We start from the raw sequence: 27,386 nt of genomic DNA, 5'->3' as shown, positions 1-27,386 counted from the left end.
AGGCTTCTTCTCCAAATAACACCATTAAAATTTTTGGGCTTCTAAAACTAGGAAATTTTAGGAACCCAAACAAAAGTGACAAAAAGGTCAAAATATGCCATTCCAAAGTGAAATGAATCTGTCGCAGGCACTGCTGTCTTCTTTAGTGAAATAACTAACAATCCAGAGCTAGGATTCTTTAACGGAAAAACACCCTTGCCTCTCAAACTCAGTCGGTGTAGGACACCGACTGAGTTTGAGAGGTAAGGGTTTTTTTCCTTTAAAGAATCCTAGCTCCAGTACATTTAATTCTCGGAGGCATACATTTTCGTTTTCCGTAGGTTTCTCTTGACAGTTACAGCAAGAGAACCACTCACAATTTCCAAGACGTGAGCGACTGAGTGGGTCAACGCTTCTTCTTGAAACTCATTTTGCTGACTTTTCTCTCACTTTCTCTACTACAGGTGTATCTAATTCCACTGAAGACGAGTCATGTTTCGTTTAAACATAAATAAATGTATTACACCCTCTCGGCCGGATCAAAATCCAGGTCGATAATTTAATCAGCAGAGCTCTCTTCACCCTCCTCGCCGCTTTTTTCCTTGTTTACATCCCTCTCAGCAGCGGTTTAAATCGGCATGCTTGACTATGGGTACGACATAGTTACGTCATAATAAAGATGGCGGTTTTCAATTTGTAAAATGCCGATATTTGGAACGTAATTGTTCGCAACTAAAAACCTTTTAGCTCAAATGAACAGCCATTTAGGATAATGCAAGTAAGGAACTTTTGAGGAAAGTCAACTTTTTCTAGACCTTACTTTCCCTTTAAAGAGGCGTGCTTAAAACCAAGACAGAAAACATCTTCTTTTTTCTATTTATTTACCTAAATCAAATCTTACTATCTTCCTTATTCTATTACACATTTTTATTTTTCCCCTGTCACGGTCTCAACATATTAGTGGCTCATAACAGTTGAGATCAAGGTGGTCAAATATTCGATTATCAAAATTGCCTATATGAGTTGCTGTTACAGAATTTATCTCGTGATCTTTTCTTTTGTTTCCTAAGTGTTTTTAGAAGTGGATGTTGGCCTTGTGGGTAAGACACTTCTTATTCTGTGTATCTAAAGTTTGAATTCCTTCTAAATGTTTACCCATCAATTTAGCAAGCATCTAAATACCTTAACATGTACTTCTATTGGTTCCAGCCACCAATTGGCAAATTGGTATTTCATTAGGTAATTTTGTGAAAATGACCTCAGTAATTATTGTATTTATCAAGCTTATATTAGAGAGGGAACTTCACCTTAGTTTATATTTTACAATATTTACTGTATTTTTGCAATAACTTGGTCAAGTTTTTATGGCATCAAATTATTTTGGCATTTACTTTTGTGATTATTGTTATTGTCCATCAGATTCAAGGCAGATACGAATAACTTTTATCAATCATTAACCTCAAATCAATTATTTATCGAAAGCAGCTTAACGCAAACCCATCCTAAACGAATCCCCCCTCATATGAGGGGGGATTCGTTTAAGACCCCCATACACCACCTCCCACCTGCTACCTTTAACATTTGCTAACCATACTGTTAATCATTCCCTCATTAGCGATTCCATAACCTTGTACCAGCAATGCCACAAGGTTTCCTAGATAATTCCATTGCTTTATAAAATTTAAAATATGTATATAATTATAGACTATTGCGTTTGTCGCTTCTTGCGAAAAAGTGGTAAAACGCCGGGGAGCCATTTTGAAATTTAGCACCACTACTATAATCACCTTGAGCGAGAAGATTATAGCGAGATATGACAGAATCCTTTACCAAGCTGAACGTGACATCTTTCGAATCACCGGAACAATTACAATAAAATTGCCTTATGCTAAGATTTTGATAGAATGTTAAGAGATCAAGGAAGTGTACATAAGCGGCTAAACTTTAATTCAAGTTATGTTCAGCAGTAGCGAGGAGAGGTGTTTGCTCTTGGTCCTTGTACCATGGATAGAAGGGTATCTTCCTGCAACACCTCAAAAGTTGCTCAATTATAAGGAGAGTAAACCTCACAAGCTGAGATAAAATAGCGAATGCGATCAAAATGGACATTATCGCTGGGACGAATGCCAAGGCACACACCTCAAACCACTCCAGACTTTTCAGATAAGCCCCATTCGGTCCGTCAGTTGTGATACCAAATGATAATGGACTTGCTTTGGCCAGATTGATGATAGAAATGAGAGATAAAGTAACAAGGGAAAATGTTTCAACATTATTCGCCAAGGGATGTCGATAAGGATTCTTCAAAACATGATGGAGTGTTATCAGTAAGCATGATGCAGACAAAAGGACCATGCGTAACATAACATCAGTGATGAACGCCCCACAAGCGAGGAGAACTAACCTTCTACCAATCAAAACGCTTTCCCAGTAAAGTGTTCCGTTATCATTATGGGTTGGCGGACGAAAAGGACCATGAAGTATGTCCGAAACATCTGTGTTGACGACCTGCTGGCCAGAAGACTCTTCGCCTCTCCTTTTCAGCATTCCCTTAAAAAGCCAATATATAAGAAATGGTAGCGGAATCATGCCGGCGGCAACAAACTCTCCTGCTGTAATGGAAGATCTGTACAGCTTGATAGATCCACAGTAAAGAACGACGATGAAAGGAACTAGAAAAATGACAATATAGGCAAGAAGAAGATACTGCCACCATTGCATGCACGAAACATTGGCATCGATAAACAACTTCTTTCCAAATCCAATAGGGACGCAGTGCATCAGCTTAAGGGCCGTTTCTGCGAGCCTTTCGTATCCCAGCAACAGCACTTCTATAACAACAGCCATGTAACTGATAAGGGACGGCTTTTCCCGTCCCAAAAACATATTGACGACACGATGCACAGCATAAATGAAAACAAGGTTAGCCATTGTCAAAAGGACTGTACCAGAAAGAAAAAGCTCTTTTGTCACAGCGGTGAGTCCTGCAAATGGGCAGCCAAGTCCTTGATTGATGGATTGAACATGGAAGTTGTAGGCAGAGATAACAAAGTGAATAAAAGGAATTTTTCCAATAAGGTCTTCAACAGAACCTACTATCAAAGTCTCAGCTGCTTGATAGAAATAAAAGGTGATTTTCAAGAAGCCACTCTCGGAATGTTCACCACCAATAGTGCCGCCCATGTCATCCATTGAATGATCTCCATCTGTTTCAGTTTTCTTGAACCAGAAGATTTGCCTTCTCAGGGTGTCCAGTATAGGGGGCTTGATCACAAGATAAAGAGCCAAAATGATTGTTAAAAGTATGGTCACAACCCATACAGAATAGTCGTTGCATTTTGTAGATAAGCGGCATTCAGTTGAGAAAAGAGTCTCAGTAAATCCTTCTGCACATTGTCCACAAAGAGTACCGCTTCTGTTTCCTCGGCAGCTGTTGTAGCTCGTAGAAGAAGTTGATAAACAATAATTTTCCGGACAGGCAATAAATTTGAGCATTGATTGATCACCAGGTGTTACATAACCCCAGAAGTTTGGTTTCGCAGCAATGTTACTTTCAATGCAGGTGGCTCCAAATGGACATGGATGGCAGTCAGCCCTGGAGGCTACAAACAAGCCCTCGGAGACCCCTTTTTGAAGGCTGTAGTAGCCTGGATGACAGGGTTTGCATGAATATTTCAAAACGGTAACATTTAATACACAAATACTCTTATTTTTCTCCGAATATTGAAAATGCGTGCCATTATCCAATAAAAGAGCCTCTCCTTTGCTACATTTCATCCTCGACTTTTTATCCATGCGAACAGATCCCCCACCAGAAATGTCAACGATCGCATACGTACCCCTGTTAAACTTTAGTGAGGTCATTGATGTGTTTTCAAATATTAAGGGACCTCCACTTTCAGAGTAGAGGAAGACACCATTATCGAATTGAGAACTGTCTAAAAAGGTCCCACTCTCCTTTGTTTTTAAAAAAGAACAATGTTTGAATTCTACGCTGCCAGTTCCATAGGCAGAATGAACGTGTCCACTTTTACGGAGGCCAAAATTGTCGCGAAACACACATTTTCGGAATACCGTTACGCCGTTGCCGATATGGACAGCCCCAACTTCATATCCTAAGTTCTCTTCAAACCTCGTATTTTCAAAGAGTACATGACTATCGTAGTACCATGAAGGGTGCTTCTCATGAGTGCTATTAGATCTCACACATCCCAGACTGTGCGGTTTGTCTGGATTGAATAACACAGAAATAGCGCCGGCGGCTGTTTCGTAAAATAAACCAGTTCTACTATTACTCCACTTGGCCTTATAGGCACTGGCGCGACAATTGCGAAAGAGCGATCGTCTAACTGTCACGTTTTTGATGCCTTCGAATAAGAGAGCAAAATAGCTGGCCGATCTATTGATGAACTCGTTATTTTCTAGTTGGATGACTGCCTTTGAGAAATGTACATGTTTAAGTGGTGGTATCATCAAGCGAATGGCGTAGCTGTGATGAATTTCATCAAAATTAAATGCTCTTTTACTCGTTCTAAAAAGCGTGCTTGTAATAGTTAGTTGGACTGATGTTGGACCATGAATTGTAAACATCGCGTCATGAATATTATCGATAAAGGAGCATTTATCGATGGAAATATCAACTGGAAAAGAGCCGTTTTTTGGCGGTGTCGGTACTGTTTGTAATGCATATCTATGAGAGATGAATGTAACGTTGAAAAGCTTAACGCGGTAGTTGGGACTAAAGTACAAAGCTACTTTCCTGTTCTCTTTGTTTCCTATGAAACTGTTCGAAATTGTTACCATCCCTGCATTGCCATTTGTGGAGTTCAGGAAGATTATATTTCCTTCCGTTGCGTTCTTTGAAGTGTCCTTAAAAATGCATTTTAAAATTGTAATGTTACTTTCTCCTCCAGTGGTAAGCACACTAATAGCTCCATTGCCTTTTGTTAGCATTTCCTTCGTGAACGTGGATCCCTCCAATGTCACAGTTCCACCATCTAGCACAATGTCTATAGCAACGCACCTGTATACTCTTTCTCCATGATTTCCTTCCCATTGTTGAACAGTTACATTTCTGAGCGCAAAATTTAGCCTGTGAGGACCCCACTGAATTTCTTTCGAGCCTTGAATGGTTCTTCCAATTGATATTACACATCCATAACCAGTTCTGGCTTTGCATTCACTGAATGTAACGTTGGTAAGATCGACTTTTAGAACTCCGTGTATGCTATTGGCAAAAAGCGATCCGCCAGCACGAGCTTCGTTATTATGGAAGTTAGAGTTTACGATTCTTAAAGATGCACTTATACCAGCCGCTAGAGACAAGCAAGACCCAAAACGCTTTAAAGCTGCAGATTGGTTGTAACAATGCGATTCTTCAATGACTATATCAGCCCTGTCTGACTGAACCACAATGCATTGTGCATTTAGGTTGTTGTGACAATTCAGGAAGATGAACTTTGCTTTAGTTTCCCTAGCATGTGAGAAATATAAACGTCGTAGACGATTTTTGTGCCTTTTTCCATTGTGATGTATCTCGACGTCTTCGAATGTTTCGTTTGTGATTGCATTTGCAACTTTAAGATCGAAGAAGGGGCCTCCATTGTAAGAACTCTTAATTTTACCGCCAAAAACGTGAATGTATACTGGACGAGAACCTTTTTCTGCAGCTGACCTGAATTGTATGATTTCTCTCCCGGTAGAAAGACCATTTTTTTCAAAGACTGCATCTTTGATTTTAAGTGTAATATCTTGACTTTTCCCTTTAGAATTATGGAATAAAAGGACGCTGATGCATTGCGAATTATGTCGAAACGTTGAACTACTCATGTCAAGCTGGAAAGATGTCATGTTCTGTATTCGGATGGCCAAGGCTCTTGAAGCATTATGAAAGGAACAGTTGGAGATTGTGATGCGCTGGCAATCGTAACAAATAACTGGAGTTTGTTGAAAATCGATTCCTGACAGCATCAACTCAAATTTTAGTTGCTCGCCATTTTCGTTCTGAAAATGAAGTCCTTCTGTACATGAAACGTGTGGGGTGGAGTAGAAGCCCTGAAAAGTCAAGCTCTTGTTCACGGAAATACCTGGATAATGCATTAAAGTATTGCCACCGTTAGCACAGCCATACGGGCGTTTCTTGGTTCCACGTCCCTCAAGATAGATGTTTCCGCCATAGCTTACGCGACGAACCGCTTGAGCAATGGACCGACAAGGGTGACTTTGGCTGCCACACGCTTCAGTGTCATTTCCATAAAGAGAAACGTAAACATTCCTATAGCTTGAACCTGAAATCGTTATATATCAGAGTTTAAAAAGTATATCAAGAAAATTGCAAGGGGATTTGCAAGGAGATATCCAGATTATCATCACCGATAAACGTTATTTTATCTATAATTTGACCGTTCTCAGCCGTGCTGCTATTTAATTTCATCGTTCCAAAATTCTTCCCTAAAACGAGCTGTTATGGTTTTTTTTGCCATAAATATTTTTGTACAATTATGTACAGTTATAAGTTAGCAGTATTTCTCTGCAAGGATGCATATATGAATGTTGGCAAGAGATGTTACGATTTCTTGATGACGCATAGTGATTTGCGAATAGTGTAATAATAGTTTTAGTGTGTACTTCATAAAGATAAACCCTGGTGTAATTACACCGTTTTTGGCGCCAGAACGTTGTCCAAGGGAATCTGGGGACCAATTTGCCCCCTTTAATTTAAACAGCACGCGACGAGTTCAATACTTGTATAACGGTCGACCGAAGACGTCGAAGGAACACATAGAGATGTACGGATTGCCCTACGAATTGTGGGTAACATTTCGTTTCGACTTCAACTCTCAAATATCATTTCATATCTAGAAAAATCAATCTATTTGTTTTGCAGTTTGTCTGTTTCCTTTATCAACCAGTCCAGAAATAAATGGGTCTCTATACATCAGCAACCTTTCCACTTCAGTAACGCTTCACACATCGTAAGCGCGTGCTTAAAAGCTCTTGATTTAAAAAATTTACATTTTTAATGACGGGTTGCACTTTCTTATGCTCAAAATTGAGCAAACAGCTAATTATTTTTTTTTTATTTATCTCTAGACTTCGACGCCTTACGCTAGTCTTTTTTTTGTTTTGTTTTTTGTCCATTTTTTTCAGCGTCTGTTTTACGGAGAGCATTACGCTTCGTTCTCTTCAATGCGATTTTCGTTTGATTTGAAGAGGAATAGAAGCTAGCCACTTATGTTAATCAATGTCATTAATACTTGGAATGAAAGTTTCACATAGCAAATGAAAGTTACATATCCTATCAGAGTACCAGTCAAGGTTTAAAATGAACCACAATAACTTCGGTTTTTAACTACACAAGCTTGGAGAGAGTGTACCAAGCAATAAAAACATCTTAAAAGAATTAGAGACAAGCTATTGTTTAAATTATATTCACGTCCAGATGATGTCAAACGATCGGAGTCTCTGCCTAAGAATAGTTTAAAATAAGACCTAGCCTACCTTCCAAAATAAGCATTGAGTTAAAGAGATAACAAGGAAACGATCCTGTACCCTGTAACGGTAAAATAATCACCATCGAGTGAGAAAAAGATTTGCTTCACGACACATTACCTGAACTTTGGCTTGACAATGCCATAATAAAGAGAGCCGGTATCAAAATATTTTCGCCCGCCATTAGACTTTTCAAAGCTTAGCTTTCATGATTAATTCTGATATTCTTTTCTGTGATTTTTCTGTGATTATGAGTGGCCGGTCTAACAGTTTCGAACCAGTAAAACCGGAAAGTGAAAAGCAAATTTACATTTTCGGGTGTCGTCACAACTTCCTGTTTTGTCTTCATAAGTTAAAACGTTACTAATTTACTATAACATTTTATTTTGATACAATTTTTTCAAATCTCCAGTTCGTGGGTAATCAGTGGCATGTAAGGTAGTAGTTGAGCTGAACAAGTCGTTAGTGGATGCGTTTATATGGCTACTGCTCCCTATTGAAAAGGTCTAATTATGGCTTGTTTGATAGGAGTAGTTTTCCGTTTTTCTTCTGGCATAAACCCTTCTATTTACAAGGCACTTAGCATGAATTATTATAGTGTCTGCTTGTGCTTGGGTAACAAAAGCTTTTCTCTTACCGGCAAGAACATAAGAAATATTCAGAAGGCCCCTCTACTGGATTCCTTTGGGTCAACATGAAAAAGATGACACGCAAATTTTCCTGAAGATTCAAGAATAAAAACAGGGTAGAGTCCACAAAAGCTATCGAGTATAAAAATAATTGTTAGCTATCTTAGGTGGTATTCCACAAAACGCGGACCACCCTTTCGTTCAGTGAGAATCAAAGATAGATTGCAATCTAGGCTTAGTCACATATAACCTACGTGTTACGTAATTTGCTTCTTTTTACTAAACTTGGCATGTTGGTCTAATTTACGTGACACCACCTCCGGAAAAAAAAAACTTTGACGTGTTAATAAAATGTTGGTGACGCTCAGAAAACACTGCATGAGCACACATTTACTTCTACCTCACCCCTATTCCTTACGATTCGCATCCGGTCTCGAAGTTAGACACCTCAGTTTCGTCCGTTCTAATTAGTTCGCATCGATCTTCTGGAAAAGAAATATTATAAAACACTTTTTGAGCTGGATCATGTTGTATCACAAAACGAAAGGGGATACACGACGACAGACAACAAAAGCGCGGGCAAAGAATTGCGAAGGAATGTTATCACGTGTCCTTTTGTGCTAACATCTTTTTTTAGTCACGTGACCATGAAACGATCTCCTTTGTCGCTAACGGCAACTGTTACGCACGTCTCCAGACACTGTCTACTTGTTTCGGTAGTATCTTATGCCATTTTACCGGTTAATAATAATGATGATGATAATAATAATAATAATAATAATAATAATTATAATAATAATAATAGCAGATCAGTAATTTCATGTAATTTTAGTATGTAAATAAGACATAAGCTAGCCACGGTCAACGCCTAACCTGAGTGAGTAGGATCGGCACCCAGATGTGTATATACTGCCATAATAGTAATAATGATAATAATAATAACAATAACAATAATAATGATTCGCAATGAGTATCGATCCGCACTGAGCATTGATAAAGAGCTATACAATATAACCTGTGCTAAAAACACCAGTTTAATCACAACACTTAATCTTTTAAACAGCATGCTTAAAAAAAGGTTTTTCAAAGTCTACTCACACTTTTAAAAATTGGCAGAAGTACATATACTTTCAAAAAATACCGCTGTACCTGATACTATCTATCGTGTATTCAACTAGGTTTTACTACCCTATTGTGTTTTGTAATAATAATGTGCTCAGAAATATGTCGCAATATCCTGATTAAACTTTATTGCAACCTGCATCTCGTGTGCCACGATTTTGTTCCTACCGCATTTTGACATCATCTGTGATCTAATATTGGACAGACTCACGGCAATATGGAATCTTTTTGCTATTTTCACACCCTAATTAACATATTTTTTTATACTGCCGGTGGAATTGTGCATCAATCCGACGCGAAAAACGGACAACAATATCAGAAATGATTGTTCGCGGTGAGCGAAATATTAAGCAAAATAGGAATTGGTTTTATTTCAAATTTTTCCGTTGTTTTTCTCTTTTTCTGCCCCATTTAAGAACTCTAGCCCAAGCGAAAAAGTCGGAAAATTGTCTTCGTTTTGGGATTGGTGGGCCGAGTCTCTGTTTGTATCCATTATTGTCGCAAAATATATTTTTTTTTCCCGCGCGAACAAGGGCCGCCCGCGCGAAATAAAATTTTCTGGCGAAGCGATTTGCTCACGCTATCAGCGTGCACTATCGGGATTTTGAGCACCCTTACGTATACTGAATTTGATTGCGCGGCTCTGCTAGCTATGATATAATTCTAATCGGACATGAAGTTTCCTGTGTTCCATGATACATGTTACAGTGTGGCTGTAACAAATTAGCAGACAGTTTCTTGCTCCGGGTCTTCGTTGTTAAATTCCTTTTCTGGGCTAGGCTTGCTTTTTGTTTGAGCTGTTTGAAAAGTGACATTTTTCAATGGCTACTTTCTTGCTCAGGACCCCTTCGGACCTGGGAACTCGGGCTTAGCAGTAAATTCTCCCACTGACTGGTCATGTGACAGTTCTAACCCTGTAGCGTCGTAGTGATTAGACGTGAATATCCTTCTTTTTCAATCGACTTTCACGAACAAGAGAATTAGAAATATTGCGGCTAGCATGGCGAGGACTCGAGATTGAAAGACGGCAGTCTCTGAAACGAATAACACAACGCTGAGGTTTCCCCTCAAAAGGGGTTATATCATGGTACGAAAGGTTTATATAGAGTAACTGTATAGATTTGGTCAAGTCTGGCCCCCTAAATATACAAAATGCAGAGACTTAAACGCCAAAGTTACTTCTCGAAATCAAGTTGTTAGCTTCGAACGCGATCTCGACAGAAAATAAAGATAGCTTGGACTAAAAAGTACGAGTAAGTAAGTTTTGGAGTCAGGAGAATTTGGTCTGGAATTCATGAATTGAACCCAGTTTCCCGGTCAGCACTCGTCTGAACATAAACTTTGCGCTATTTAAAGTGGATGGCGGAGAATGTTTTGTAAATCGCACACAGGTTTTAGCTGTGGTAGTTCTACGACATGTTTCTTTCTCGATTGTTCATCGGGTCAAGTTGACGTTTTAAGTGTTCGTTTTCCGGAAAGAGGATCAGAAGAAAATCTGGAGAAACAATTCAAACCACAAGTAAGTCAAGGCTCGGAAATCAGGACGCAGACAAAAGCGGTAGAGAACGAACGCTTTTACACTGCACATTTTGCTCTCATCAATTGAAAATTTCTATGGTCTAACTAAAGGGTTGCGCTAAAAATGAGAACTATAGAGTTCAAGGACCAGAGGGCTGTGCACGCGAGGATAAAGTGCCTGCGAAAATTCCAGGGGAAGATCGTACCCACTGTTCTTCAGGAAGGTCCCTTTATTGTTGAAAGAAATATTATTTCTTAGCTCAGGTATTTTTTCCTTGTGAATGTTGAAAGTTACTTTGTGAAAATATATATAGGGTTATGTTAAATGCGTGTTGACCACCACTTAGGATATGAATTGAGTGTACTCTTGGAGGCAATTCAAAAACTATTAATAACAGATTTATTTCCAGTCCATCACGAAAGTCTACAAAGTACTTTAATATTGAACTTGGGATAAAATAGAACATGCATTATAAGCTTATATGTCCTCCGCATTAACTGCTTTTATTCTCAATTTATTTATTGCCATAAATTTGGGACAATACAGCGGAGGCGGTTCTCGTGTTACAAGCAAATGGCACCGAAACAGTATAAAATGTATGGGAAAAGATTGTTTTATCAAAATAGTTGTCTAAGAATGGGATATTCTTTCGCTGCGTACATGGAAATGCAGCCTGCATCGGTTAAAGCGTCCATCGCTAGGAAAAAAAATACTCAAATTAAAGCCTACCTTTTCCCAAGGTTTACAGTAAACTCATAATTCTGACTCCATTTTACCATACAAACTCTTAAAATCTGCTTCGACTAGGTTTTACAATTCTTTTGTCGTGGAAACAACCTTGTGAAGATTCGCAACTGCGTAGATCAATATGCATTCTGCAGAAGTTTGCTCAACTAAATCGCTCGTAAACGGTCGAATATGTTGGCCCACAAATTTTCCTCGAGCGGGGAAACTCTTCGTATTTTCACAGAGCTCAAAAGCCAAATACGCCAAATGCGCCAAATACGCCATTTTAAATACCCCTATTTTAGGAAGGAAGAACACAAAAGATACAAGTCCCAGAAACTGCACAATTTGGTCACCATTTTCCTTGTTTTGACGTCTCCTATGGATTTCTGCGATAGAAAGGTACCAGACCTTCTCTGGTGGTTTTTTCAGACCTTCTCTGAAAATAAAAAGTTACGTGTTCACTTCACTTCCACCGCCGCCATATGAAATCGTCTATTATACGATATACCCCTGACATTTCGTAACGGGCCCGATTTCTGGAGATGTCCTAAACAGTTGACATAGCAATTGGTAAGTAAGCAAAGTAAATCCATCTTCAGACTTTTGGGTTGTAAGACAAAACCACCTTTTAATCCTAACATTAAATTCTTCATTTAGCTTCACTTTAAGTGTCGATAAAGGTAACATAAGATTTAACTTCATCACTAGTGACATACCACAGCTGATTTATAATAAAAACTGAGATCCCAAAGTCTGGAGGAGCTCTCGCGGGAAATATTAAAAAAAGAAAAGTTTTTCGTCGCCCATCCTAGAAAAACGCCTGTTTCTGTTCAGATCAATTGAACGATTATTTAATTTTAGAAAGCTACTATGAAAACAAAATCATCTGCTCTTGTAATGAGCTGCAAAATCAACAGAGTAGTGTTCACAATTCTGGACAAAATATCTAATAGCATACGTACAAAATGCAATCATACTAGGCTGAAATATTTTATGAGACAAATTAGCAATCAAATTAAGGAAAGTATGTGAAAGTGTAGTGTGATCGTCCGGGTGAGTGTAGTCCTGAGAAAGACTGTTGTCGGTGGTAGTGACTGACTTTTCGACAACCTGTGCGGAAGTCATCATCAGAGTCAAGGTTGTGGAAACGTCAGTCACTACCACCGACAACAGTCCTTCTCAGGACTACACTCACCCGGACGATCACACTACACTTTCACATGTTACCCCCGGGTTCAAGCCATTTATTGCATAAGAAAAGTATCTTTGTATTTTAAGGTTAATTCGAGGCCTATGCAGCAGTAATTAAGAGAGGTCTTTCCTCTCGGTCCGTGTTCCATGGATAGAAACGTAACCTCTAGCAACAACGTAAAAAATGTTCGATCACGAAAAGAGAAAGCCTTACCAGCTGAGAGAAAATGGCGAATGTGACCATGACGGAAACTAAGGCTGGGACAAATGCCAAGGCGCAAACCTCAAACCACTCCAGACCTTTCAGATAAGCCCCACTCACTCCGTCAGTTGTGATACCAAATGATTATGGAGTTGCTTTGGCCAGATTGATGATAGCAATGAGAGATAAGGTTACAAGGGACAATGTCTCAGCATTATTCGCCATGGGATGTCGATAAGGATTATTCAAAACATGACGGAGTGTTATCAGTAGGCATGCTACAGGCAAAAGGACCATGCGTAACATAACATCAGTGATGAACGCCCTACAAGCGAGGAGGATTAGCCTTCGACCAATCAAAACGCTCTCCCAGTAAAGCGTTTCGTTATCATTATGGGTTGGAGGATGAAAGGACCATGAAGTATGTCCGAAACATCTGTGTTGACCACCTGCTGGCCAGAAGACTCCTCGCCTCTCCTATTTAACATTCCCTTGAGAAGCCAATATATAAGAAATGGCAGCGGAATCATGCTTGCTACAACAAACTCACTTGCTGTAATGGACCTTCTGTAAAGTTTGAAAGATCCCCAGTAAAGAACGACGATGAAAGAAACTAGAAAAATGACAATTTATGCAAAAAGAAGATACTGCCCCCATTGCATGTATAGAATATTAGCATCGATGAATAACCTCTTTCCAAGTCCAATGGGGACCAGTGCACCAGCTTAAGGGTCATTTCTGCAAGCCTTTCCTAACCAAGCAACAACGCTTTCTCGACAACGGCCACGTAACGGATAAGGGACGGCTTTCCTCTTCCCATAAACATTTTGACCACGAGATGCACAGCATAAATGAAAACAAGGGTAGTCATTGTTTGAAATACTGTACCAGAAAGAAAAAGCTCTTTCGTCACAACAGTAAGTCCTGGAAATGGACAGCCAAGTCCTTGATTGATGGATTGACTATGGAAGTTGTAGGCAGAGATGACAAAGTAAATAAAAGGGACTTTTCCAATAAGTTCTTCAACAGAACCTACTATCAAAGTATCAGCTGGTTGATCTTTATCTGTTTTGTTAAATTAACCATAAGATTTATTTAGCCAGGTTTCGCAATTTCGGGGGCTTGGTCAAAAGATAAAGAGCCAACATGATTGTGAAAAGTATGTATGGTCATAAACCACACGGAATAGTTGTTCCATTTTGTAAATTTGCGGCATTCAGTCGAGAAAAGAGTCTCAGTAAACCCTTCTTCTGCACATTGTCCACAAAGAGTACCGCTTCTGTTCCTTTGGCGGCTGTTGTAGCTCGTAGAAGAAGTTGATAAAACAAGAATTTCCCGTACAGGCAATGAGCAGTTTGGTTTCGCAGCGATGATATTTTCAATGCAGGTGGCTCTAAATGGATATGGATGGCACTAAGCCCTGGAGGCTACAAACAAGCCTTAGAAGACCCTTTTTTGAAGGCTGTAATAGCCTTTATACATACATACATACATACATACATACATACATACCTAAGCTTTATTTATCCTCGGATTTCAGTGTAACTTACAAGCTAGTATCTCCGATCCTAATTACTAATTTTACAAATTACAGCAAGAACAAGGCTAAAAAGATAAAAAATAATTCATAATATAATAATAAAATAATATAATAATCCTTAATATAATAATATAATGTAATATTAATGTAATATTAACAGAAACCGTGCACTAACAGTTTGCGCTTAAATTTACTATAATCTACAGTCTTTCTAAAGTGGTCATGGAGGAAGTTCCAGTACTTAACAGATGAATAGCTAACAGAATTTAGACTATATGTGGTTGTAAACGGCTTAGGAAGTGATAAAATATTGGTGCCCCTTAGGGAGTAAGCAGTAGATCTTAGCTTGATCAGTTGTTTCAAATAGCACGGATATTTATCAAGATGGAGACAGTTGAATATACAAATCATCATATTTTGTATCCTCCTGTTGGCTAAACCACACACACCTGCCATGTCTAAAAGATCATCATAGTTCGAGTCCCAGTCCTTTAAAACAAATCTTAAAATACATCTATTTAAGGTGTCCAGTTTGACATAGTACTCTGAATTACAAAAGTGCCATATCATTGAACAGTAGTGAAAATGGTGTAACATAAACGTTTTATAAAGGCGAAGCATAGTTTCGGTAGCAATAGGTTTGCCAAATCTTTTGAAGACACTGAACTGATTATTTATTTTTTTACAGACAGAGGATATTTGTTCCTTGAAATTAAGTTCATTATCAAGAATTATTCCAAAAAGTTCCAGGCATCTTATGGTTGAGAAGGAGAAAGGGTAATCGGTTTTGCCAAGAACCATCCCTTGGTGTTTAGCGGGGTTTGCTTTCATCCCATTGTCTTCGAACCATTTGTTTGCTATTTGTACATCATGATTGATCCTCTTTTCCAAGGCTACTGGGTCTACGTCAGATGTGTGCAGTTGGCATTCATCAGCATAAGTGTTTAGTTTTACAGACTTAATGTGAAAGATGAGGTTATTGAGGAACATGTTGAAAAACATGGGTCCCAGGACGCTGCCTTGAGGCAAGCCACGCTTCACGCTCATCCAATATGAGCAGGGTTTGCATGAATATTTCAAAACGGTAACATTTGATACACAAATACTCTTGTTTTTCTCCGTATACTGAAGATGCTTGCCATTTTCCAAGAAAAGAGCCTCTCCTTTATTACATTTCATCCTCGACTTTTCATCCATGTAAACAAACCCCCCACTGGAATTTCCACAATTGGATACAAACTCCTATTAAATTTCAGTGAGGTGATTGATGTGTTTACAAGTATTAAGGGAACTCCGCTTTCAGTATAAAGGAAGACACATTTCTCAGATTGAGAGCCGTTTAAAGCAGTTGCCCCACTTTCCTTTGTCTTCCAAAAAGAAGAGTGTTGGAATTGTACGCGGCCAGTTCTATATGCAGAACGAACGTGTCGACTTTTACGAATGCCAAAATTGTCGCGAAACACACATCTTCGAAATCTCGTGAAGCCATTGCTGATGTCAACAGCCCCAACTTCGATTCATAATTTGTCTTCAAACCTTGTATTTTCGAAGAGCGCATGGCTATCGTATAACCACGAAGGGTGTGTCCTTTGAGTGCTTTTAGATTTCACACATCCCAGACTGCGGGGTTTGTCTGGATTGAATAAAACAGAAATGGCGCCGGTAGTTGGCTCGTACAACAAACCTGTTTTAGGATAGCTCCAATCGCGTTGATAAGCACTTACATGGCATTTACGAAAGAGCGATTGTCTTATTGTCACGTTTTTGAAGCCCTCGAATAAGAGGGCTGGCCGATTTATGGAGGAATTCATTAATTCAAGTTGCATGACTGCCTTTGAGAAATTGACATACTTAAGTGGTGGGATCATCAGGAGAAGGGCATAGCTGTAATCACAATCATCACAATTTAATGCTTCGTTACTGGTGCTAAAGAGCGTGCTTGTAATAATGATCAGTTGGACTGATGTTCAACCAAGAAATGTAAATAGGACGTCATGTCTAGTATCGATAAAGGAGCATTCATCAATAAAATTATCAATTGGAGAAGAGCTGTTTTTAGGCGGTTTTGATCTTGTTTGTAGTCCATTCTTAAGAGAGAAGAATGTAACGCTGAATGCTTTAATGCGGTACGTGGGTCTAATGAAAAAAGCCAATTTACTGTATTCTCTGTTTTCTATGAAACTGTTCGAAATTGTTACCAATCCTGAATTGTCATTTGTCGAGTCTATGAAGATTATATTTCCTTTCGTTGCGTCCTCTGAAATGTCCTTGAAAGTGCATTTTGAAATTGCAATGTTACTTTTGCCTCCATCGGTAACAAGACTAAAAGCCCCATTGCCTCTTGATAGGATCTTTTCCGTGAACGTGGACCCCTTTAACGACACAATTCCACCATCTAGTACAGCGTCTATAGCCGTGCGCCAGTATGTTTCTTGCCCAGGATTTTTCCCATTCTTGAACAGTAACATTTCTGCGCGTAAAATTTAACCAGCGGGGACCCCTCTGACTTTCTTTTGAGCCCTTAACAAATCTTCCAATTGATATTGCGCATCCATATTTGCTGGCTTTGCATTTACTAAATGTAACATTTGCGAGGTCGACGTTCAGAGGTCCACGTTTGCTATTGGCAAAAAGTGATCAGACGGCACCAGCTTCATTATTGAGGAAGTTAGAGTTTACGATTCTTAAAGATGCACTGATACTAGCCGCTAGAGACAAACAAGAACCCAACTTGAAACTTTTTGAAGTTGCGAATTGGTTGTAAAAAATTGAGTCCTCAATGGCTATATTAGCCCTGTCTGATTGAACCACGATGCATTGTCAGTTTTAGGTTGTTATGGCGAGTCAGAAAGATAAACTTTGCTTTAGTTTCTCTACCTTGTTATAAAAAAATACAAACGTCGTAGACTATGCCTTCGGATCTTGTCACTTACTTCACTTTGAAGTCGTCTTCGAATATTTCGTTTGTAATCGAATTTGAAACTGTAAAGTATTAGGCCGCTAAGTATGATGGGATAGGAGAAAACCATGTGTTTTTGATAGCGGCGACCATGTTACGTTTGCAATGAAACTAGTTGAGTTAAATCTGTTTGTTTGGATACTCTTGGGATCATTACAGAAACGTTAAGATCTAGGAAGGAGCCTCCATTGTAAGAACTTTTAACTTTACCGCAAAAAACGTGAATGTATTCCGGACTAGAACCTTTTTCTGCGACGGATCTGATCTTTATGATTTCTCTTCCAGTATAGTGCCAGTAAAGACCATTTCTTTTAAAGACTACATCTTTGATTGTAAGTGTAATATTTTGACTTTTTCCTTTAGTGTTATATATTGAGTAAAAGGAAACTGATGAATTTTGAATTATTTTGGAACGTTGAACTACCTTTAAAGTCAAGCTGGAAAGATGTAATGTTCTGTATTTTGATGGCCAAGGCTCTTGAGGCCTTATGAAAGGAACAGTTGTGGATTGTGATGCGCTGGCAATCATAACAGTTGAGTGGAGTTTGTTGAAAAGCGATTCCTGACAGCACCAACGCAACTGGCAAGTGCACGCGAAATCCTTTAGCACATGAAACGTGTGGGATGGAGTAGAAGCCCCGAACAGTCAAGCTCTTGTTCACGTAATTATAAATACCTGGATGACCCATTAAAATATTTGGACCGTTTTTGGAACCGTACGGGCGTTTCTTGGTCCCACGTCCGTACAGATAAATATTCCCACCACAGCCCACGAAATAAACCGCTTGAGCGATGGACAGATAAGGGAGACTTTGGCTGCCTCAGGTTTTAGTGTCATTTCCATGAAGAGAAACATAAACATTTACGATGTCTGAACCTGATATTTTTACAAATCAGAGTTTCATTAGGTATTAATAAGAAATTGCATAATGTTTTCAAGACTATCATCGTCAATGAAAGCGCTTTTCATTTAAGATTAAAAAGTTTCTCAGTCCTGCTGTCATCTATAGTGGCCCATAGAGGGCATACCACATTTTTTTAAATGTTTTTTGTTTTTTTTTTTTTTTTTATCGCGCGATGAGATCAAAGTATCGCGCGATAAATAATAATCATCGGACGATGAATGAAACTTATCGCGCGATAGATAAAAAAATAACGCGCGATGAAAGTTGCAAAGAGAACAAAACGACGGGAAACAACACAACTTTCGAGAGCTCATAATGATTCTATGAAAGCTTATTCTCCATGATTATAATTTTGTTGCAACGTTTTGAGCGACTGAAATGGTTCCAGCTGAGGAATTTGTCGATAACTCAGCGAGAGGTCTGAGCATAATTAATGGAGGGGGGATTTTGGTGTGGAAGGAAAGCGAACGACCTCTGTTTATTTGTACTAAGAGTAGAAGCTTTTCATATCGGTTGATATTTTCATCTGATCACCATCAGTGAGATTTCTAATTAGTTTTAAAATTGACCACAATAATCTCGGTTTTAAAGCAAACAAGCTTAAAGAGAGTAAAGTGAGCTACATACCTTTTAAACCAAGTGAATTAAAGTTGTTTTACCATTATTCTTGTTCAAATAAAAACAAATTACTGGAATCACTGTCCAAGAGTAGTTTAAGCGAAGTTCCAAAATAAGCATAGATTTGAAGAAGTAACACGAAAATGATTTTAGCAAGAAAGCAATGACCATTAGATGACAAAAATACTTGGGCAATGACAAATTACCTGAATTTTTACTTAACAATGCCAAAACGAAGAGAGCGGCGAACAAACTCAGGGTTACATACGCCATTGAACCTTTTAACACTTAGCCCTCATGATTAATTCTTGTGCTTAAGATTGGCCCGTTCAGTTAAGCCACGAAAATCCCGTCCGTTGGGCCAAGAAAAACTAAATCCAATTCGAAAGCGAAAAGCAAATTTACATTTTCTGGTGTCGTTACAACTTCCTGTTCTGTCTTATTGTGGTAAATAGTAATTGACTCACTTAATTTGGTAGAATGTTCCAGAGCCTGTAACTCGTAGACTCGATCTTCTTACAGCCAAACGGTTCGCACCGTCTCGCAGGTGGCAAAACATTGAAAAGAAGACAAAAATTAAATTTTATTAGTTTGATTTGAAAGAAGTTTATAAGCGTATTTCAGCGCATTAAGGACTCAAAACTTTCCTATTTCTGAGTAAGGACCCATTCGTAGCGCCATTCATTTAACCGCCTTCATGATTATTTCTTGTTAAGCCTACGCTCCACAAGAACGCAACGAGGCACTGTCTCCGTTTTTCGACGTTTGTCACGTGATAGTGATCTACCACGTGACAAACTACACTGATGAAGACTGATGGTTTCAGTCGAAACGTCTGTTAATAATTAAGACCAAAATTTCAGAAAAAGCTTTCAAAACTTCTGATTTGAATTTAACCTGGATGAATGACAATATTCACTTTCAAGAACGCAACTTGTTACCGAGAAAATTGAAGTAAACTCAGTCTACGTGGACAATCGTTTTCAACAATAGATTTATTACTAGAAGAATTTCAGGAAATTAGGCAAAAAAAAAACACGGAAATCATTTAATGAAAAAAAAAAAGGGATGCCTCTGATATTCTGATGGTGTGAATGCTTTGCAGCCGATATATTTCTTCAACTGCTTAATCTTTTAAATCAGACGTCAACATCAAAGGATGAAAAGCTTCTTTAAATAAATGAATTGATTCAGTTTGGTGGATTGTGGCCGTAGCAGTTCCACCATATGGCTCTTTCTCCACTGTGCGATAGGTGAAATTGACATTTTGAGCGTTGATTTTTTTGTGGAAGGAGGATGAAAAGAAAACAAGGAGAAACAACTCCACCCACAAGTAACTCGAGGCTCGGAAATCAGGAAACAGACAAAAGCGGAAAAAAACAAATGCTTTTATCATTGACCATTTTGCTCTCGTCAATTTGAAATTTTGATTTGTCTAAATAAAGGGTTATACTAGAAAAAAAGAGAAATAAAGTGTTCCGACGTATTATGATGTAATCGCGTGCACGCATGCGCCGTTCAGTTAGTTACCACGAGGTTTTTCGACTGGTTTTATCCTCCATGTTTGTTGTGAACTTTTACCGTCGGTTTTTCTTTAAATAAAGGCTCAAATGTTTTTCAAATTGCAATCCGGCTGAACATAAAGAGTTCAAGGACGTGAGGTCAGTGCACACGAGGATAAAGTGCCTGTAAAAATTCCAAGGGAAGATCCTACTCACTAGTCTTCAGAAAGGTCCCTTTATCATGAAATGTCAGTTCTTAGCTCAGTATTTTGTACTTTTAAAAATTTGAAATTTTAATTGGTCAAAATAAAGGATTATGCTAAATGCGTGTTGACCACCAAGGATACGAATTGAGTGAACTGTAGCAGACAATTAAAACAATTTCAAAAAGAAATTTATTTCCAATCCAAGAAGAAAACTTACAAAACACTTTTTCAATGAACTCGGAATAGGTTAAAATCTGTTGTATTTTGAACTTCTATATAAATCGCATAAACTGCTTTTATTTGTAATTTATTCCTAAACAGTATATATGGTATTTCGGTAAGTCAATAAAGCATTTCCAACTTAACACTTTTGAGTTGTAAGGCAAAACCACCTTTTAACGCTAACATCAAATTCTTGATTTAACTGTTCCATGTATTTCATATAAGGGAACAAGAAGTTAAACTTCACGACTAATTTACAATAAAGACTGAACTCCCAGAATCCGGTGGAGTTCTAAAGGGAAATATTCAAACAACTTTTTCCTCCCCGATGCTAATCGGCTGATAAAGGAAGCTAATTTGAAAACAGAATCATCTGCTAGTGTAATGAACCGAAAAATCAACAAAGCAGTGTTCACAATTTTGAACAAGACTACTAAAAACATATGAAGAATAATTTCGCTCTCAAACGCAAGACATACGAAATGCAATCATACTAGGTAGACATTTTGTGGGGTAAATTAGCCATCAAATTAAAGCACCTATCTTTGCATTTTAAAGTTAATTCAAGCTATATTCCTCGTTAATTAAGAGAGGTGTTTCATCTTGTTCCGTGTCCCATGGATAGAAACGTAACCTCCAGCAAGAACGTAAACACTTTTTGATTACGTAAAGAGAAAACCTTGCCAGCTGAGAGAAAATAGCGAAAGCGATCAAAACGGATACTATGGCTGGGACAAATGCCAAGGCACACACCTCAAACCACTCCAGACCTTTTAGATAAGCCTCCCTCAGTCCGTCAGTTGTGATGCCAAATGATAATGGAGTTGCTTTGGCCAGATTGGTGATGGCAATGAGAGATAAGGTTACAAGGGACAATGTTTCCGCATTATTCGCCATAGGATGTCGATAAGGATTCTTCAAAACATGATGGATTGTTATCAGAAGGCATGCTGCAGACAAAACGACCATGCATAACATAACATCAGTGATGAACGCCCTACAAGCGAGGAGGATTAACCTTCGACCAATCAAAACGCTCTCCCAGTAAAGTGTGCCATTATCAATATCGGTTGGCGGTCGAAAAGGACCATGGAGTATGTCCAAAACATCTGTGTTGACGACCTGCTGTCCAGAAGACTCAACGCCTCTCCTATTCAGCCTTCCCTTGAGAAGCCAATATATAAGAAATGGCAGCGGAATCATGCTGGCGGCAACAAACTCTCTTTCTGTAATGGAAGATCTGTAAAGCTTTAAAGATCCCCAGTAAAGAACGAAGATGAAAGGAACTAGAAAAATGACAATGTATGCAAGAAGAAGATACTGCCACCATTGCATGCATGGAATATTAGCATCGATGAATAACCTCTTTCCAAATCCAATGGGGACGCAGTGCACCAGCTTAAGGGTCGTTTCTGCAAGCCTTTCGTATCCAAGCAACAACACTTCCATAACAACGGCCATGTAACGGTTAAGGGACGGCTTTTCTCTTCCCATAAACATTTTGACGACATAATGCACAGCATAAATGAAAACAAGGGTAGCCATTGTTAAAAAGACTGTACCAGAAAGAAAAAGCTCTTTTGTCACAGCAGTGAGTCCGGGAAATGGACAGCCAAGTTCTTGATTGATGGCTTGAACATGGAAGTTGTAGGCAGAGACGACAAAAGGAATAAAAGGAATTTTTCCAATAAGGTCTTCAAGAGAACCTACTATCAAAGTCTCGGCCACTTGATAGAAGTAAAAGGTTATTTTCAAGAAGCCACTCTCGGAATGTTCACCACCACCAATCCCGTGCACTTCATTTCTTGGCTGGTCTTCAGCTGTTTCCTTGAACCAGAATATTTGTTTTACCAGGGTGCGCAGTATCGGGGGCTTTGTTAAAAGATAAAGAGCTAACATGATTACTAAAAGTATGGTCACAATCCACACAGAATAGTCGTTGCATTTTGTAGATTTGCGGCATTCAGTGGAGAAAAGAGTCTCAGTAAACTCTTCTGCGCATTGTCCACAGAGAGTACCGCTTCTGTTTCCTCGGCAGCTGTTGTAGCTCGTAGAAGAAGTTGATAAACAATAATTTTCCGGACAGGCAATAAATTTGAGCATTGATTGATCACCAGGTGTTACATAACCCCAGAAGTTTGGTTTCGCAGCAATGTTACTCTCAATGCAAGTGGCTCCAAATGGACATGGATGGCACTTAGCCCTGGAAGCCACAAACAAGCCCTCGGAAACCCCTTTTTGAAGGCTGTAGTAGCCTGGATAACAGGGTTTGCACAAATATTTCAAAACGGTAACATTTAATACACAAATGCTCTTGTTTCTCTCGGTGTATTGAAAATGAGTGCCATTTTCCAATACGAGATCCTCTCCTTCACTACATTTCATACCCGATTTTTCATCCATTTGAACAGATCCCCCACCGGAAATGTCAACAATCACATACGTACTCCTGTTAAATGTTAGTGAGGTCATTGATGTGTTTTCAAGTATTAAGGGACCTCCACTTTCAGAGTAGAGGAAGACACCTTTATCAAATTGAGAGCTGTCTAAAATTGTCCCACTTTCCTTTGTCTTAAAAAAAGAACAATGTTGGAATTTTACGCGACCAGTTCCATATGCAGAATGAACGTGTCCACTTTTACGAATGCCAAAATTGTCGCGAAACACACATCGTCGGAATACCGTAAAGCCATTACTAATATGGACAGCCCCAACTTCGATTCCTAAGTTCTCTTCAAACCTTGTATTTTCAAAGAGCACATGGCTATCGTAGTACCATGAAGGGTGTTTCCCATGAGTCCTTTTAGATTTCACACATCCCAGACTGTGCGGTTTGTCTGGATTGAATAAAACAGAAATGGCGCCGGCGGCTGGTTCGTAAAATATACCTTTTTTTTTATTAGTCAATTCGGCTTTATAAGCACTGGAACGACAATTGCGAAAGAGCGATCGTTTAACTGTCACGTTTTTGAGGCCCGCGAAAAAGAGAGCAAAATAGCTGGCTGATCTATGGAGGAATTCGTTGTTGTCGAGTTGGATGACTGCCTTTGAGTAGTTGACATGCTCAAGAGGTGGTATCATCAGGCGTATAGCATAGCTGCGGCCATTGTCATCCCAATTAAATGCTTCTTTACTCGTGCTAAAAAGCGTGTTTGTAATGGTTAGTTGAACTGATGTTTGACCGTGAAATGTGAACATGGCGTCGTATATATTATCGATAAAGGAGCATTTATCGATGAAAATGTCAATTGGAAAAGAACCGTTTTTCGCCGGTCTTTGTATAGTTTGTAATGCATATCTATGAGAGATGAGTGTAACGTTGAATAGCTTAATGCGGTAATTGGGACTAATGAACAAAGCTACTTTATTGTTTAATTTGTTTTGTATTAGACTGTTCGAAATTGTTACCATCCCCGCATTGCCATTTCTGGAGATTATGTAGATTATATTTCCTCCCGTTGCTTCCTTTGAAGTGTCCTTAAAAACGCATTTTGAAATTGTAATGTTACTTTTGCCTCCAGTGGTAACCAGACTGAAAGCTCCGTAGCCTGTTGTTAGCATGTCCTTCATGAACGTGGATCCCTCTAATGTCACAATTCCACCATCTAGCACAACGTCTATAGCAATGCATCTTTATGCTCTTTGTCCAGGATTTCCTTCCCATTGTTGAACTGTTACATTTCTGAGCGTAAAATTTAACTTGTGAGGACCCCACTGGATTTTTTCCGAGCCTTGAACGGTTCTTGCAATTGATATTACGCATCCATAACCATTTCTGGCTTTGCATCTACTAAATGTAACATTGGCGAGGTCGACTTTTAAAATTCCGTGTTTGCTATTGGCAAAAAGTGATCCGCCAGCACGAGCTTCATTATTATGGAAGTTGGAGTTTACGATTCTTAACGATGCACTAATACCAGCCTCTAGAGACAAGCAAGAACCCGAACTTTTTAAAGCTGCAGATTGGTTGTAACAAAGCGATTCTGCAATGAATATATCAGCCCTGTCTGACTGAACCACAATGCATTGTGCTTTTAGGTTGTTATGGCAGGTCAGGAAGATGAATTTTGCTTTAGTTTCTCTAGCATGTGAGAAATATAAACGTCGTAGACGATTTCTGTGACTTTTTCCATTGTGATTTAGATCGACATCTTCGAATATTTCGTTTGTAATCGCATTTGGAACGTTAAGATGTAGGAAGGAACCTCCATTGTAAGAACTTTTAACTTTAGTGCAAAAAACGTGAATGTATACTGGACAAGAACTTTTTTTTGCGACAGATCTGATCTTTACGATTTCTCTTCCAGTAGAGTGCCAGTAAAGACCGTTTCTTTTAAAGACTACATCTTTGATTGTAAGTGTAACATTTTGACTTTTTCCTTTAGTGTTATTGAGTAAAAGGAAACTGATGCATTGTGAATTGTTTTGGAAAGTTGAACTACCTTTAATGTCAAGCTGGAAAGATGTAATGTTCTGTATTTTGATGCCCAAGGCTCTTGAAGCATTATGAAAGCAACAGTTGTGGATTGTGATGCGTTGGCAGTCATTACAGTTGAGTGGAGTTTGTTGAAAAGCGATTCCTGAAAACTCTAACGTAAATGTAAGGTGCATCCCATTTGCCTTCTGGAAATGAAATCCTCCTGTACATGAAACGTGTGGGGTGGAGTAGAAGCTCCGAACAGTCAAGCTCTTGTTCACGTAAATACCTGGATGATACATTAAAATATTTCGATCGTTTTTGCAACCATATGGGCGTTTCTTGGTCCCACGGCCGTCCAGATAAATGATCCCATCATAGCCCACGCGACGAACCGCTTGAGCGATGGACTGGCAAGGGAGACTTTGACTTCCACAAGTTTTAGTGTCATTTCCATGAAGAGAAACATAAACATTCACAATGTTTGAACCTGAAATTTTTACAGATCAGAGTTTCATTAAGTGTTTATAAGAAATTGCATAAGAATTTCAAGAGTATCATCGTTAATGAAAGCGCTTTTCATTTGGAATTAAAACTTTTCTTAATCCTGCTGTCCTCTACGGTGGCCCACAGAGGACACGTCACATCTTTTTTTTTAATCACGCGATAAAATCAAAATATCGCGCGATACATGATAAATTATCGCGCGATAAATGGAAATTATCGCATGAGAAATTAAAAATTATCGCGTAATTAATTTTTAAAAATGGGGCATGTCCTCTATGTTCTACGGTGGCCCATAGAGGGCATGCCAAATCAAAATATCAGGCGATAAATGGAAATTATCGCACAATAAGGATAAATTATCGCGCGACAGATGAAAAATTCTTGCGCGATAATTTAGTATTCATTGCGCGATAAATAGGAAACTTGCTACGTGACGTAATTGGCTGTCACGCACGTTGTTTCCGTAGACGACAACGGACAATTTTTTAAATATAGACAAGGGAGCAGCACTTCTGCGAACAATAGTTGTAAAACTTTTTTATACTCCAACGCGCTTCGTCCAACTATCGTAAACTTCTTCAGGGAGTTTTATAAGTATAACTAGACGCCTGCATGCATATTAGCTAAAACCATGGCCCCCAAAATATTTTTCTCACCTTGCCTTACACGTTTTAAATTTTTCTGTTCGTAGGTTCGGCCAAGCCTCTATGGTCATTGGCTCCTGTAATAGCCACTAACTTTGGTGTCTAGTTTTACTTGTAAAACTCCTTGAAGAAGTATACGACAGTAAGACGAAACGCGTCGGAGAATAAAGAAGTTTTACAACTACTTTTCGAAGAAGTGCTGCTCACTATATTATATCTAAAGAATAGACCATGACGCCTAAGCACTCGTTTCAGCTGGCGCAAGCTTATTTCCATTGCATGAAAACACAAAAGAAAAGTGAGGACCTCTGAGTAAGCCAGATCAAGAGAATTGTAGATTAATAACATTGTTCCCCTAGAAAAGTATTAAGCAAGCCATTGCCAACGTAAGGCGGTAATACAGCCCTGGATACATGTATTAAAATAAAAAGTAAAAGTCCTTTCTAAGAATACCTTTACAACACCATCTTACTGTGTTGACTGCGTGACTAATATCACGCACACGCTGAGCGTGAAATATCGCGCGATAAAATAGAATTTACCGCGCGATAAATTCTTAATCATCGCGCGACAATTTTTCGTTTATTGCGCGATAATTTTCATTTATCGCGATATTTTAATTTTATCGCGCGATAAAAAAAAAATGTGGCATGTCCTCTATGGGCCACCGTCTTCTATGGGCAACCGTAGTCATCTGATTTTTTGATTGCCAAACTTTCCCGTTCTTCTTCCGAAGAACGATCTGCTATGATTGTTTTTCTTAAAGGGAAAGTACGGTCTCGAAAAAGTTCATCTCAATTAGAAGACTTTTTCGTCATGAATTTGAGAATAACCACCATTTTGTCCAGCTTGCCTTGCATAAGCCACAGGAGCGCTTTGAAGTTACCGTTATTTACAACTTTCGCGGTTAGAAACACGCCTTCTTGGATATGACGTCAGTTAGGACGTACAGCAGTCAAACTTTGTCCGACGCTTTGTCCTAGTTGACCTGTTTGACGTTTGTG

General features: G+C 38.9%; 1 protein-coding gene and 3 pseudogenes across 1 annotated transcript; all 4 read right to left on the bottom strand.

Moving 5' to 3' along the window:
• Positions 1-403: 403 nt before the first annotated feature.
• On the bottom strand, positions 404-7,654 carry LOC111340681 (uncharacterized). The gene is made up of 2 exons (XM_022947567.2): positions 7,591-7,654; positions 404-6,266 (listed from the first exon to the last, which is right to left on the bottom strand). The coding sequence occupies exons 1-2, from the start codon at positions 7,652-7,654 to the stop codon at positions 1,924-1,926; spliced, it is 4,407 nt and encodes a 1,468-aa protein (XP_022803302.2). The 3' UTR covers positions 404-1,923.
• Positions 7,655-12,760: 5,106 nt separating this feature from the next.
• LOC148723100 (uncharacterized) lies at positions 12,761-17,431 on the bottom strand (annotated as a pseudogene).
• A 24-nt stretch (positions 17,432-17,455) lies between these two features.
• LOC148723099 (uncharacterized) lies at positions 17,456-19,324 on the bottom strand (annotated as a pseudogene).
• A 1,439-nt stretch (positions 19,325-20,763) lies between these two features.
• LOC148723098 (uncharacterized) lies at positions 20,764-25,728 on the bottom strand (annotated as a pseudogene).
• Positions 25,729-27,386: the final 1,658 nt, after the last annotated feature.

This window comes from Stylophora pistillata, chromosome 9, assembly GCF_964205215.1.
Source record: "Stylophora pistillata chromosome 9, jaStyPist1.2, whole genome shotgun sequence".
In the NCBI taxonomy this organism is placed as follows: Eukaryota; Metazoa; Cnidaria; class Anthozoa; order Scleractinia; family Pocilloporidae; genus Stylophora; species Stylophora pistillata.
Note: the sequence above shows the minus strand (reverse complement) of the source record. Positions and strands in the feature narration are given on the sequence as shown.

What these genes read in the sequence shown, in the direction of transcription:
- LOC111340681 (XM_022947567.2), bottom strand. Translation starts at nt 7,654, where the DNA reads ATGGCGGGCGAAAATATTTTGATACCGGCTCTCTTTATTATGGCATTG. An exon ending in ATTGTCAAGCCAAAGTTCAG is followed by an intron (nt 6,267 to 7,590) that starts GTAATGTGTCGT and finishes TAACGATTTCAG; the next exon opens with GTTCAAGCTATAGGAATGTT.